General features: G+C 26.1%; 2 protein-coding genes across 3 annotated transcripts; both read left to right on the top strand.

Annotated features, from left to right (window-relative positions):
• Positions 1-136: 136 nt before the first annotated feature.
• LOC126896011 (uncharacterized) lies at positions 137-1532 on the top strand. The gene has a single exon (XM_050668413.1). It carries the CDS (start codon positions 396-398, stop codon positions 975-977), a length of 582 nt encoding a protein of 193 aa, XP_050524370.1. The 5' UTR covers positions 137-395; the 3' UTR covers positions 978-1532.
• Positions 1533-2515: 983 nt separating this feature from the next.
• On the top strand, positions 2516-13164 carry LOC126896007 (armadillo repeat-containing protein 2). Of its 2 annotated transcripts, XM_050668404.1 has the most exons (12): positions 2522-3190; positions 3614-3699; positions 3815-3960; positions 6590-6728; positions 6813-6997; positions 7084-7556; positions 7669-7837; positions 7950-8072; positions 8284-8548; positions 8621-8734; positions 11283-11561; positions 11642-13164. In XM_050668404.1, the coding sequence occupies exons 1-12, from the start codon at positions 3018-3020 to the stop codon at positions 11791-11793; spliced, it is 2304 nt and encodes a 767-aa protein (XP_050524361.1). In that variant the 5' UTR covers positions 2522-3017; the 3' UTR covers positions 11794-13164. The 2 variants fall into 2 exon arrangements, with proteins under 2 accessions (XP_050524362.1, XP_050524361.1); XM_050668405.1 differs by lacking the exons at positions 11283-11561; positions 11642-13164 and adding an exon at positions 8919-9805 and having other exon boundaries at positions 2516-3190.
• The last annotated feature ends 786 nt before the right edge of the window (positions 13165-13950 follow it).

The raw sequence follows: 13950 nt of genomic DNA, 5'->3' as shown, positions 1-13950 counted from the left end.
CATAACATTATCAAAAATATTATATCATTCATTTTTATGAATATAATTAAAAATCAAAGTTGTTCCACAGATATGGTAAAGATGTTTCTTATCAGTAGTTGTTCTGTGATTATATCATCAAATTTCTAATAAAAAATATCCCACTTTTTGATTAGAGGAGTAGGCCATTTTTCTTGATTAAAAATTTATGTTAAAATCTTTATTTGCCTTTCATACAATATTAGCCGATTTTCAATTTACTTGTAGTCCATTATGGACTTTATTTGAATCGTGTCAGTGGAATTTTTCAAAAACTTTTCGATATCTATTTGTTGTCAAAAATAATAATTTAAGCTATTCGGATCTTTGTGATAAGTATGATTTAGTGATTATGTGTTTATAGTGGCAGTTCAATTATGACTTCATCAGACGAAAATAAACAATTAGAATCTTCTGAGGGAATTTGTGTCGCTAGACAGCCAACTAACTGGTTAATAACTAAGAATAAAAAACCATCACCTTCAGAGTTAATATCATTTCGCTGTCCGTACACGTTACATAAAACTGAACGCCTTCACTTCAATAATAGGTATTGGACAATTGGCGACATAGTGTCATTAGGTGAAGTAAAATCTGACAGAATATTCTATGCTCAGATTCTAGAACTGTATCAAAATGATTTTTGTGAGAAGTGTGCAAAAATTATGTGGTTAGGTCCAAAATCAAACATAAATGTTGAGAATGAAGATAACAAAATCCACTATGATAAATTTCAGCCCAATGCTTTTACTCATATTTCTGTTGATCCACGATTAATACCTGTTCACTGTTTGACATTTGTAATGAATGTTCCAGGACAATTTGAATATAAAAAATTTATTGGAACTAATTACCTTGTTGATACTAAAATTATAACTCATGCTGAAAGGTATACAGAGTCGGATGAAGATGATGGACCAAAACCCAAAAATAAAGTTAGGAGATTGTTAAGTAAATAAATAAATTGGAATATTTGTTTTTATGTTTTTGTAAATAATATATACTAAGAAAATAATATTGTTTACTTATTTATATTGTTTATAATTGTATTAAAATAATATTGAAGTGTAATATATATATTTTTAATAGTTTTAGTGATTTGTAATGGTAAAATTATTTTTTTACATTTACATTTTTTGTCTTGAATGTATAATTTATTATTTTTATTTTATAATATTATTGAAATTATATTATTAATCTCACTTTGACTCCTATATTAAAAGAGGATTAGAGTTGATTTAATATCACCATAATTATAGAAGGAAAAAATTTGTAATCTATTTTTTTTCTACTGAAGTGAATTTTAAGTTTTATTTACACTTATTTATAATTAAAAAGAAATTAAGATTAAAATTGAACATTTATGTTTTTTAGCTTTAATGTAGTTATTACATTGAAAAAATAAATTTTTTTTTAATTGAACTCCTAAGTCAGTTTTTCACGTATGTATTAGTCCAACCAATCTATAACTTAAATTATTTACCTTTGAGCAATTTTTCTGTGAATAGTCAGACTTAAAATAAAATAATCTTAAATTCATTATTTTAGTTTCATCATACATAGTATATAACTATTAATGACATATAACCATATTAATTTCATCAATGCTGTTGATATTAATTTTTGTATTTCAAATGTTTTTTTAGAATAAATTATTTTTTTTTATTTTATAAAAAATAAAACAAATTACATTTCTACTTGTTTCTTAATATGCAATTAAATTATTTAAGTGCTTAAGTTCAAAAGTTACTCTATTGAAAACATTTTATATGAAAATAAAATTTGTCTTAAAAATCTTATGAAATAGCAAGTATGATAAAAACCAGTATATATTACATTTGAATTTTTGTATTTGATAATATCTAAATTAAAGTTAACAACTACATTTATTTTAAGAAAATCTAACCATATGATTTTAATTGATGAAAAGTAAATGTATTTATGTATATAATAAATATTTTAATACATTCATTGTGTACATCTTACTTAAAGTTCATTAATAAGTATAAAAATATGTATACCTAAATTTTAATCTTTAAAATACCTATACATTTGAAGGTAAACAAATGGAAGTTACTTTTTCTTTGACCTTATGTATTTAAATAACAATTTTAGTTATTATGTATTACGATTTAATTTCATTATATTCGAATTTGTTTATTTTTTTTATGTATTAAATTTTTAATTATGTTCAAATCATTACTGAATAGACAAATACATTTATAGAGAACAGTAAAATATTGTATTACATCGTTTATCTAACTACTCCTTTTAATATATTATTTATTGATATTTGTTATTAAATAATTACTATCATAATTTTTTATTTTGGCATACTTAAGATCTAAAAGAATTTCAAACAATGCCATACTATTAAGAGAGCCAGATGAAATTTTTATTTCTCATTTTATCTAATGAAAAATTAATTTGCTTATTAAAAAAAGAGATTATTAATATAATATATATATATGTCTACTTTTACTGAAATCACAATTATAATCACCTGACATGTTATACAGTGTGAAGGTTGGTAAGCTTATGTCTCAAAATGGAGGTGTAGAAGACTTATTTAAAGAATAAAATATTATTCTATACTTTAAAATTCTTAATAATAACATTTTAAGTACCAAATATTTGCAAAGTTAATATTGCTTTAAAATAAACTTTATAAGCAATAAATATCTTGGTTATAATTAAATCACATATTTATCTTAAAAAAAAAAAAAAATAGAAAAATCAATATCTTCTGTGCATAACACATAGTTGTTGTGTAATTCCTTGGTTACAATCCACCCTTATTTGTGAACTAATTCTTTATATTTCATTTATATATTCTCTATGTGTAAATTTTGTTTTAATTTAACTGAGTATAAAACTTAAATCAATTTTTTGCTTAATGAATAATTTAGGTTCCCAATTGTGATATTTTAAAAATAATTGATATGTTTTTTTACTGTGCTTATATTAGTTTTAATTAAGAGCGTATATATTACATCACTATGTATGTCCAATCAAAACTACCAAAAACAAGTTCTGAAATAATAAGTGAAGCTAAAGCGGCTCTTCAAATGCCGTCGCATATTAAGCCGTTAATGACTAACAGACCTTTTACACCTAGAGAGAGAGTTTTATTTGGTAATAAACGAGTAAACCGGCCATCAAGTGTTCTAAAGTAAGGCAATATGAAGGAATTCAAGCAAATGAAAAACTTTCTTGCAAGACCTTTTTTATATCAATTTTGCACTTGATTTTTTCTAAATATAATGGGTGTGAATCTATAACCCTTTCGTCAAGTACTCTTATAAAATTAGCACCTCCATTCAAAGACTAAAATTTACTCTATCAATTTTTTTTCTAGCTTAAAAGTTTTTTAAATTGAATAAAATTTTTCTAATTTTTAAATTTTATTCAATGGCTGATGCAGAGGAACGCAAGACTATTGTCGCCCATTAAAAAATTCTTAGCTTCGCATCGAAGCTAAAAAAAAATTTAGTGATAAAATTAGCAAAAATATAATCCAGAGGTCTACAAAATGTTTGCCCCGTCTCTAAAAAATCTAAATTCATCCTTGATCTAATTATTTATCTATTTTTAGATTACAACAAGTGCAGTTTCAAGATAAGAAAAATTCGAATTGTACAAAATTACCATTATTGGAAAAGTCCAAATATTTAAATTACAGTAAGAGTAATAATTTTATTCGAATGACTGAACTGTAACTTTAAATCCAAAATCCACACTTAATTTGGTATTTTTTTTATTGCAAACAAAATTAACTATATTAATTTTTTTTAAGTTGAAGATGTAAAAAGACAAACTCGAAGCAGTCCTCCACATGCAGTTAGAAAACGTTCCAATTCAGATTTGGCGTATAACAATAAATTATCCGAAAAAAAAATATCTTCTTTATCATTTCCTCTGTCGATAGATGCTCTATTAAAGGTAGTTTTAGTATCTTTAAATTGCATTAATTACTCTTGGGCTAAGACGATTAACGGTTAAATATTTTTAAAGTTAATTTTGAACCTACTTAAACAGTTGCTTCTTCTTCTTCTTCTTCTTCGCCTTAATCCCAAGTACTTGTGATCGACCACCCTTATCCTAAACTTCCACTCGACACAATCTCCCATATCATCTACGCTCATATCAGCTGTCCTCATATTGCATTCAATAGCATCTCTCCATCTTTTTTTTGGTCTTCCTCTACCTTTTCTTCCTTCAACATTCATCAAACCAACCAAACCATCAAATTCTATTTTCTCTTCTTATCCACGATTGACGCTATATCTATACTCCCTCTTATATGCCCGTTCCTTATCCTATCTCCTCTAGTCACTCCACTTATCCATCTAAGCACTCTCATATCTGCTACACTCATTCTCTGCTCTACTTTCTTGTCAACCGTCTAACACTCTGAACCATACATCATGGTTGGTCTCACTACTGTCTTGTAGAATTTAACTTTCAGTCTCATTGGAATTCTTTTATCGCATAACACATCAGACGCTTCTCTCCACTTTAATCACCCGCATATAATTCTGTGTCTTACATCCTCATTATTTGAGGATAATAGAGTAAGCCAGGGCTAATTCAATAGGTACGTCACTGTTTATTAAGGTCGTGTTTTAAATGATTTTTTTTTTTTAACATTTATTTTAAGACTTATAAAAATGAGATATTCAAAATTTAGAAACAAACTATTCCGATTGATGAGAAGCCAGGTAATTGTTATTATTTAATAACTCAAAACACATTTTCCGTATCCTTAAACCCTAAAATTATTTTAGTAGTTACAGTATTTATAGTTTCAATGTTTAAAATTTTTTATTTGTAGTAATAAATATGTTTTATGAGTATGAAGAAATTAGAGACGCGATTGGACCGTCCTTTGAAAATTTAGTTTACTGAAAACTTTTGCTCGTTGCATAATTTTACAACAACTTAAAAATAGTCATTTACATCTAAATACCGCTCATATAATTTACACACTTTACACATTGGTCAGAATTTACAATGGAATAGCTAAGGGAGGGTTAAAGAAGTTGTAGCCCCCTATTTACCAATTATTACTATAAATAATGTATGACCTTAGCGCTAGTAAAAACATACGATAAGCAAAAAAAAAATGTCCTTAATTCCCTCAAACAAAAATCCTAACAACGCCATTGCTAGTTTATACAATAAATGTGTGGCGATATAACTGCAAATTTTTAGTCATTTATAAATATACGAAATTATTTTTTACTTTTTGAACACTCTGTANTAAAAAAAAATGTCCTTAATTCCCTCAAACAAAAATCCTAACAACGCCAATGCTAGTTTATACAATAAATGTGATAATAAATGTGTGGCGATATAACTGCAAATTTTTAGTCATTTATAAATATACGAAATTATTTTTTACTTTTTGAACACTCTGTAAACGTTAGCACATAATATAAGCGTTAGTTTGGTTTTGTTATCTAATAAACTGTTTGATGCATGCGCTTGCAGAAAATAGAACGATAAACATAGTGACAGCTGCAATTAAGACAGTTGATGCTTTATTAACCGATTATATGGTTATTCTACACGTAATTTTTTCCGTGTAGTTGCCTATGAATTTTAACAGGATCTAATGGAATTATCAAATGGAGTCGATACTTATTTTCAGAGTATATATTGTAATGTTACTAGATAAGTAGATACTTTTTTTCTTTGAAACCACGAAATAATTGTTTTAGCATTATACTGTTTATTTACATGTTGTATTACAATTGGACTTCAAACTTCTTAATAATTTATCAGCATCTTCTAAATAATGCTTGATTTGCGAGTCAATAGCTAACACATCGCGTTTCCAATAGTGTATACATGGTCCAAACTCTATTTTATATTTTTTTACTTCGCGAATTTGTTTCCGAGTCATGAGTTCAGATATTGCAATTGCAAGTTTATAACGTAAATGACACGTACTGACATCGGGAAACTTACATTTTAAAATATCTAACACCGCGGATAGTGTAATCACCCCTTTATTCGATTTTATGTCTTCCAAAAACAATTTTTCAATGTCTTTTGTTTTAATTAAAACTGGTTGATTCATTTTCAAAAGATATTTGTTAATACTCAAGATGTTTACTAAACAAGTATTATATATCACACGAATAAACAAATCGAAATTGTCAAGGAAACATTTTAACTTATAAAAGTCCAAAATGAGTAACTTTTATATTAATTTGATTAGATTATATTTGAATCAAAACAGTGATAAAAAAAATCTATATGTATCACCCAAAAATCAGTGTAGGGATTGTGATGTATTTGAATTCAGAATTAACTGTTTTTAAATCACTATTGTTGCAATTCAATATTTTTTCATTTTGTGGGGTAGCCTTTTTTTTATGTTTAACTTTTCTTACATAATTACACCCTAATTTCGCCACCGATACAGATAATTGAAGAATTTATTTTGATTTGAAAAATCGGTGGCAATGTGCTGTATCAAACTTAAAGCATACTTAGAGTTGTGTGTTCATCTTAAATATTGATTTGTTTTTTCTTTTCTTTTATAAAAATGTCTATTTTGTAGAATCACTATGAGCCAAATTATTACGATCACGAATATATGAGTCATGAAAATGAAATTAATGAAGCTCGTGCTTCGTTTTTCTCCACACATCCTGATTGTTTCTGTGTCATCTCTTTGATTGAGAATACGATGATGAAAAGTTTGTATTATAATAAAACATAGTGAATGCTACTTACTTAAAGAGTTAAATTACTATAATATTTGATCTGTATGCTTATTATAGAAAACTGGGAAATCGGTGAAATGTGCTCACTATTAGACAAACTTGCAAATGCAATAAAACACGAACATTTAGGAATCATTCGGGACGAAAATAAAAAATCGTTTATACTACGAACAGTTTTTAGATTAGCTAATAGTTCTACAAACGACGAACTAATTATTCATATTCTATTAGTATTACTTCAGGTTAGTTTGTTGTTTTTACAAAAAATTACAATTATCGCTTACATAATTAAGAAGTTATTCAATAAGTAATAAAAATATAAATTTAGATGTCAGTATCCGGAAAATATTTAATGACGGTGTGCAAATTATTTTTCAAAGTGTCCCGTTTGGATAAAAACGATCGGCTATTTTTGGAGACCGATGTGCTGAACCTTTTTGTCGATGCTCTTGGATTGGCTACTCCCAATGAAGACGCCGAATCTCTTATCTATGGTTATGGCGCCCTTAAATTTTTAACCATGAACCCAGCTTTAATGGAACGAGCTATGAGTAACGGTTGCCTACCATTAATGCTACTTCATTTAAAAATGATCAACTTGGAGCGAACAGAGAGACCGAAACTACCAGAATCTATTACCCATGTATTGTTTCAACTGACGGGTGCATTAAGAAATGTGATTAATAATAGTGCATTTTATCCTGAGCTTATATCATCAGGTGGTTTGGCTACTATTTATCGCAATTTAGAGCTATTTTCTGATGATATTGACGTTATCACAAACATTTCTAGAATTGTTAGGTAATTTAGTCCCAATTTTGTTTTGCTCTTCGATATCTATTTTGTGTATCAATCTTAATTTTAAAAAATATTATCATCATTTTTAATATGTTTTTTTTAAATTTTTATGCAGTATTTTATCAACTGATAATAAGTGTTGTGACACTCTTGTGGAATCTTGGACAAATGTCTCTGTGCTCATTTCTCTTCTAGAAAAATATCCTGACCAAGCTGAAGTAGTAGTTCGTATTACATACGCTCTGGGTAATATCCTGACCAATAATGAAAAAGCTAGATATCAAGTATTTCATCAACATTTATACTAAGACTAATACTTATATTTTATATTATATATTATGTATTTTTTGTATCAAACTAAAAAATGTATTTCATTAAAATGTTATTTATTTTCAGCTATACGATCAACACTGTTCAGTTGGGACACTTTTAAACCTTTTACAATTGTATTTAGAAAAAGATCTAATAAGTTTATCCCAAAATTTTGAATTAAATTTAATAAATGACGTCTTAATAAAGGTTAGGTATATATCTTAATATATTACATTTATAAGACATATTTTGATGGGGTAAATTTTTGTTTTTATTGTGCATGACGGAAACTACTATTAAAACAACTTCTATTTATATATTTATTTTTAAGAAACACATAAAAGAAACTTAACTACAGCTATTTATTATTATTATTAGGTAAATTTATAAATTAAAATTACATTAGATTATATTACAGGTTATTAGGGTCATAGTTAATATGAGCATACAGCCAGAAATTGGGTCTAAGTTAGTTATGAAAGCAAGTGAAAATCATTCAATATATAAAGTAAAAGAATGCGAACAATTTTTGGACGCATTGTTGACAGTTCTCCGACGTAAATCAGTAGACGAGGACGAAGAATTAGTTTACGCCGCTTTAGTTGCGTTAAACAACTTATCATACTTTGATGATATGGGGAGTCACGGTCCATTTTCTTCCCGGCAATTGGACATAACACAAGGTGTATTAAATTGTCAAGATTATTTATTTTAATAATTTTAATATAATTATACAATTATATTTATTGTTTCAGCATTAAGTCTTATGCTAAACACGAGAAATTATTCGAGTAAAGTGGAAGTAATTAGAGTCTTTGGAAATTTGACACGATCAAATATTGTTCGTAACTACTTATTGGAAACTGGTGGTGAGTTTATTTTAATTTTTTTTTCAGTAATAAACAAACAATGTACAATATATTATATTCGTAATTAATAATACATTTAAATAAAACATTCGCATAGTCAATAGATTTGCAGATAAATTCCCGTGTTACAGAAGTGAAATTATTTATTGGTGATCCTAATATCAGTTATAATTTTTTTTTTTAGTATTCGTATTAATCATATGTTTTTGCGTTAATGACCAGAACAGTCAATTGTGGCGTAGCTTGAATTAGCTCGGTTGGTGGAATCCAATTTCTTTAAAATGTTAAACTATTAAAAAAAAAAAAAAATTGAAGCATTAAGTTTGAAATAATAAAATGTCTGAAAATTAAAAGTTAATGAATAAATATTATAATGTAATGCAAAAATTATCATCACCGGTCAGGAACGGATTGGCCCACTGTGCTTCTATGCTACAGCAATCATTTTATAAAAATCAAAATTGAACTTTTCCCTATAACTATTTTTTGCTCGAACCTATAATTATACATTTTTTATAGTTGATATGAAATTTTATAAGGATTTTAAAAATGTAATTTTTTGTTCCTATTATAACTAGATGTTGAAATAATCGCTGTTAACACTGAAAAAATGAGTTTTCCTTTAGTCAATCTTAAAACTTCTACAGATCTTCGCAAAGATATAAAAAAAATCCATTTTTTACTGTCTGATATTATCAATTTATATTACTTTGTTAGTATAATACTCAAATATTATAACCAGTGGCGTAAGCAGAATTTTTTTTAGAAAGAAAGCTGAAAACCTTTATTTTTTGTTTATTAGCAATAAGCAAAAAAATAATCTATTTAGGCATATTCTTACTAGCACCAAAATCATATACTGTTAATAGTTATAATTGACTAATGGGAAGAGTTATAGCCCCTTAAGTTCCCCCTAAGTTTATACAGCAGTTTTATACGAGTTATTTATCAATGAACGAGAAAAAACTAATGTATTTTAGTATTAATTGAAATGTATACCCTAATAATTTAACAAATAATGATGATATAGGATATCTAATTAAACCTTTTTTTTCAACATCAAAAACTATATAGATGCACTTATTGAAATATATTTAATTTTAAAATTAAAGATATTTATATAGAAATATTGTAATAATATTCAAAATTTTCAATTTTTTTCATAGTTAACAGATTAAAATTCAAATATAGCCTATTAAAGTTTTAAATAAGGTTTTTCAAAAAAAAATTTTTTTTATGAGTAATTAATTCCGTAATTACCTGCTTTTCTCTAATTAGCGATTAAAATTAGAATCTGAAAATTCTAAAGTCAGATTCAGAATCAGTGAGGACATTCATATGGTTTGGCGAAAAAAATATGTAGTGTAATTGGTAGAATGTTTAGAGGGGCTAAGAATAATTTCAGTTAAATAAAAAGGGAAACTTACATTACTATAACTACAATAAATGTAGATGTGAAAATATTGGGACTTCCCAAATTATTTAATTTGTCTCAAATAATTGAATTGATGAGCAAAACAAAATCATTTCCTGGGCCGGTAAAATGCTCCTTAGATCGGTTAGTGTAAACATGAACTTTCATTAAATTCTGTGATTGTTATTTGTTTAAAGATCACATTTATATTGGATTATATTGTAAACATACTAATATTACTATCTTATAGATTTCTAGTCTAGACGCTTCAGATATTTTATAGAAAGTAGTCTATACTATGATTTTTAAAACAGAATATACATATTTATTGTAAAGAAGCTGTCGGATAACAGCATTACTTGTTTTTAAGTATATACATCAATACAATTACTGTGTTATTATATATAAAAGTTATGTGTAATTAATGAATTAGCGTTATCAGTATATTATTTTAATATTTATTATTTATTTGCTATTTACATAACTTTCCCCCTCTACTTTGTTTTTTTACAATTTTTTTATTCTTATTATACTTTTAATCTATGACTTCAATTGATGTATTTATTTAAAATTAAGAATTTGTTTAATGATTAATTAGTTTAATTCACATTTAAACTCATAAATTGTATCTATAATTATATACATATCATGTTATTTACAATAAATTTCAGTGGTTATGCCTTCTCAGAATAATAAAACTATACATCGTTCAGTATTGTTTTCCACGCTTTTTTACAATATTCAGTAGTTAGATTGACAAAGGGGATATTGGGTCCACATCACCATGTTTACCGGTCATGGAAATTACATTTTTACTCATATATTTAATTTCTTGAGAAAAATTCAACGATTAGTGCAAATATTATAAGTTTTCAATATAATAATGACACTATATTTTTCAAATCAAATATCAAAATAATGAAACATAATTATATTGTTAAAATGCGTCCGTGTCACCTTCTTAGTATATTGCAGACATTCCGTTTTACGTTCTTCGGCATAATGATTACCGGTCTACTGTACTACAGGTACAGTAGTACAGTGGACCAGTTCGTCCCTGAATAAGCATTGTATGTATAAGCATAGAAGTTTTAAATTGAAATATCATAATAAACCTACAAAATAAAATTTAAGGACTTCAAACGATGACCAGCTATTTGGAAAGTGGAAATCGTGAACTAATAATCGTTTGTTGTGGTGTACTGGTGAATATGACATCTGACAAAGATAGTCGCGAAGAATTTAAAAATCATGACGGCCTTATCAAAATAATAAACATCCTTAAGTCGTCAACTAATCACGATTGGATTCTGTACGTTTTAATTTGTCAAATTTTATGGAACGTATGTTCTAGTAGTAAAAATTTTCCCTGTAATCCAATGGACATTTTGGATATTTTGATCAAACTTACCGGTGAGCACTAAGCATTGAAAATATATCAATTATAAAGAAATTCAAAAAATAAACTATTGAAAATAATTGCGTTTGTTTAGACGAAGAAAAATTATTCGGAGCGTCCTTGTCTCACGATGAAGAAAAATTGGTTGAATACAAACAGTGGGAAGATTTCGCTTCAGTGGCTACAAATTTATTGGAGTGGTTAGACGAGATATTAGACGAGTCTTCTGGAAATATAGAAAAATAATTTTAATTAAAAAAAAAAATAATGTTTCTTTTTCTAAATTCCAGGAAATGTTTTACTTAATCTTTAACTTTTTAATAAAATGTTTAAAAGTTTATGTACGTTATTGACACAAAATAATTTTATAAACAATAAAAGACAATTTAATTTAAACATTGGCGTATTCAATGGGAATGTAATAGGGTTGTGACAAACACTTTTAAACATGCAAAATTTCATTTCTTTTTCTTTATCTTATAAAGATTGTCGAGGCTAAAATATATCTTGTGTAACAAACTAGAATTTTTTATTGATATAATTTAGATATGATTTTACTGAGAGAATAAACGAATCATATTTTCTAGTAAAGAGCAAAAAAATGGTTTTAACTCATGTGTGTTGTGACGCCTCCTTGATAAAATTTTGCATACGCCAATGAATATAAATTATTTTTTATAAATGATTTCCAATTTTAAATACATATATATATATATATATATATATTAGTACAAATATTGTTGTGTAGTAATAATTAATATATAATTAAATTTATACTTAACTTCAGTATAATTTTGTTAATTTTATCTACAATCAAATAGTATTAAATTTATTAATACAAATTTATCTTAGTAATTATTTATATGAACAACCTTTATATTAATATTTAATCTATTATTATTTTTTGTAACAACTTGTTATTATTTTAATCTGATATTATTTTAAATGTTATATGAATAACTAATTAGGACTAGAAACAGTGATGGATTTAAAGCCATTGTGCATATCCACTACATTTTCATTAAAAAAAGTACTCAATATACATTTTAAATCTATATTCTTATAACCTTTTATTTATTTTTATAATAGTCGCGTCATAAAAATATTTAGAGGCCAGATCTACTCAGTTCAACGGCTTACATCACAATTATAAATTTTGGCTCTGTTAACTCTGCAAGTGACTGAGAAAATATAAACTATATCGTTTAGTAAAAGAATCTTGTACATTTTTATGATGATTTAGGTTGTATATTAGGTGATAATTTAGGTTGTATAGTAGAAATTATTTATATAAAATTATGATTGTAATTTATTCGCAAGATTTCTTTTAATCAAAACATTTCTCAGATTTGCTGATTATGTCAAATATCTTTCTGCCTAGAGTAGGTAAATCGTATGTGATAACACTCTGTTGCGCAATCAAAAAAAAATTTCAGGGGATTTTATTATATTCTGCATCGCTATTTAGGAATTTGAATAAGCAAATAAAAAGGTATTATAATAATTATTACGATTAGGATAGGAGCGGTTAAAAACCCCTGACCATTTCCAATTGGCCATTGCTTTATGGTTCCTGTTTCTATGTAACACTACAGTATAGTTTTTATATTTTATGAATACCAAAATAGCGTCTCAATGAATTAAGTTAAAATTTGTATCAATAAATAAATAATGTTATTTTTAAATCAATTGTTTATTTAAAAATAAGTAACCTTTTAAAAAAATTTGAAGTGTCTTTTATATAAAAAATATCATTATGCGTGTATTAACTTCTTACATTATATAGATAACTAGAAAGGCTTAGCTCCCCCCACTAAACATTTAGAATATTAGAAAATTGTTTGTTTAGTTGTATAAAAATCATTTTTAGAGTAAAGAAAAAGGTATTCAACCCTTCCCCCCCAAATAAAAGTTTAGCTACACCTACGTCTCATATATTTAAGAAATGATGATAAATACTGAATGATTGAAAAAATATACACTATATTTTTCAAATTTAGCGCAGTTATATTATGATACATTTTTATTTTATAGAAATTCACCATTCTCCATTTTCATAAGGGTTGTGTAATTTTTTATAAAAAGGTATTCAACGTGTTTTCAAAAATTTTTAAATGGATTATACTATTAAGTTTAATATTGTTTTTAATTGAAGAATATTTTAATTTGTATAAAGTTCTTAAAATAAAAATTGGAAACTATTTTCCTTTTATATTCTGTCGTTAACAAAATTTTTCCTTCACGATATCCCATCATTCAATTATCCAAGTTATTTACCTTTGATGACTAAATGAACAAATTAAATTACTATCAAGTACCTAAAAATCTTTAAAATATATATTAATAATATTTAACAAGTAGGTTATTTTATAGGCCAGGTACCTCTATTTATTAATAGAATTA

This window comes from Daktulosphaira vitifoliae, unplaced genomic scaffold (assembly GCF_025091365.1).
Source record: "Daktulosphaira vitifoliae isolate Bord-2020 unplaced genomic scaffold, ASM2509136v1 Scaffold_1, whole genome shotgun sequence".
Taxonomy (NCBI): Eukaryota; Metazoa; Arthropoda; class Insecta; order Hemiptera; family Phylloxeridae; genus Daktulosphaira; species Daktulosphaira vitifoliae.
The sequence above is the reverse complement of the archived record's forward strand: the minus strand, read 5'-3'. Positions and strand labels throughout refer to the sequence as shown.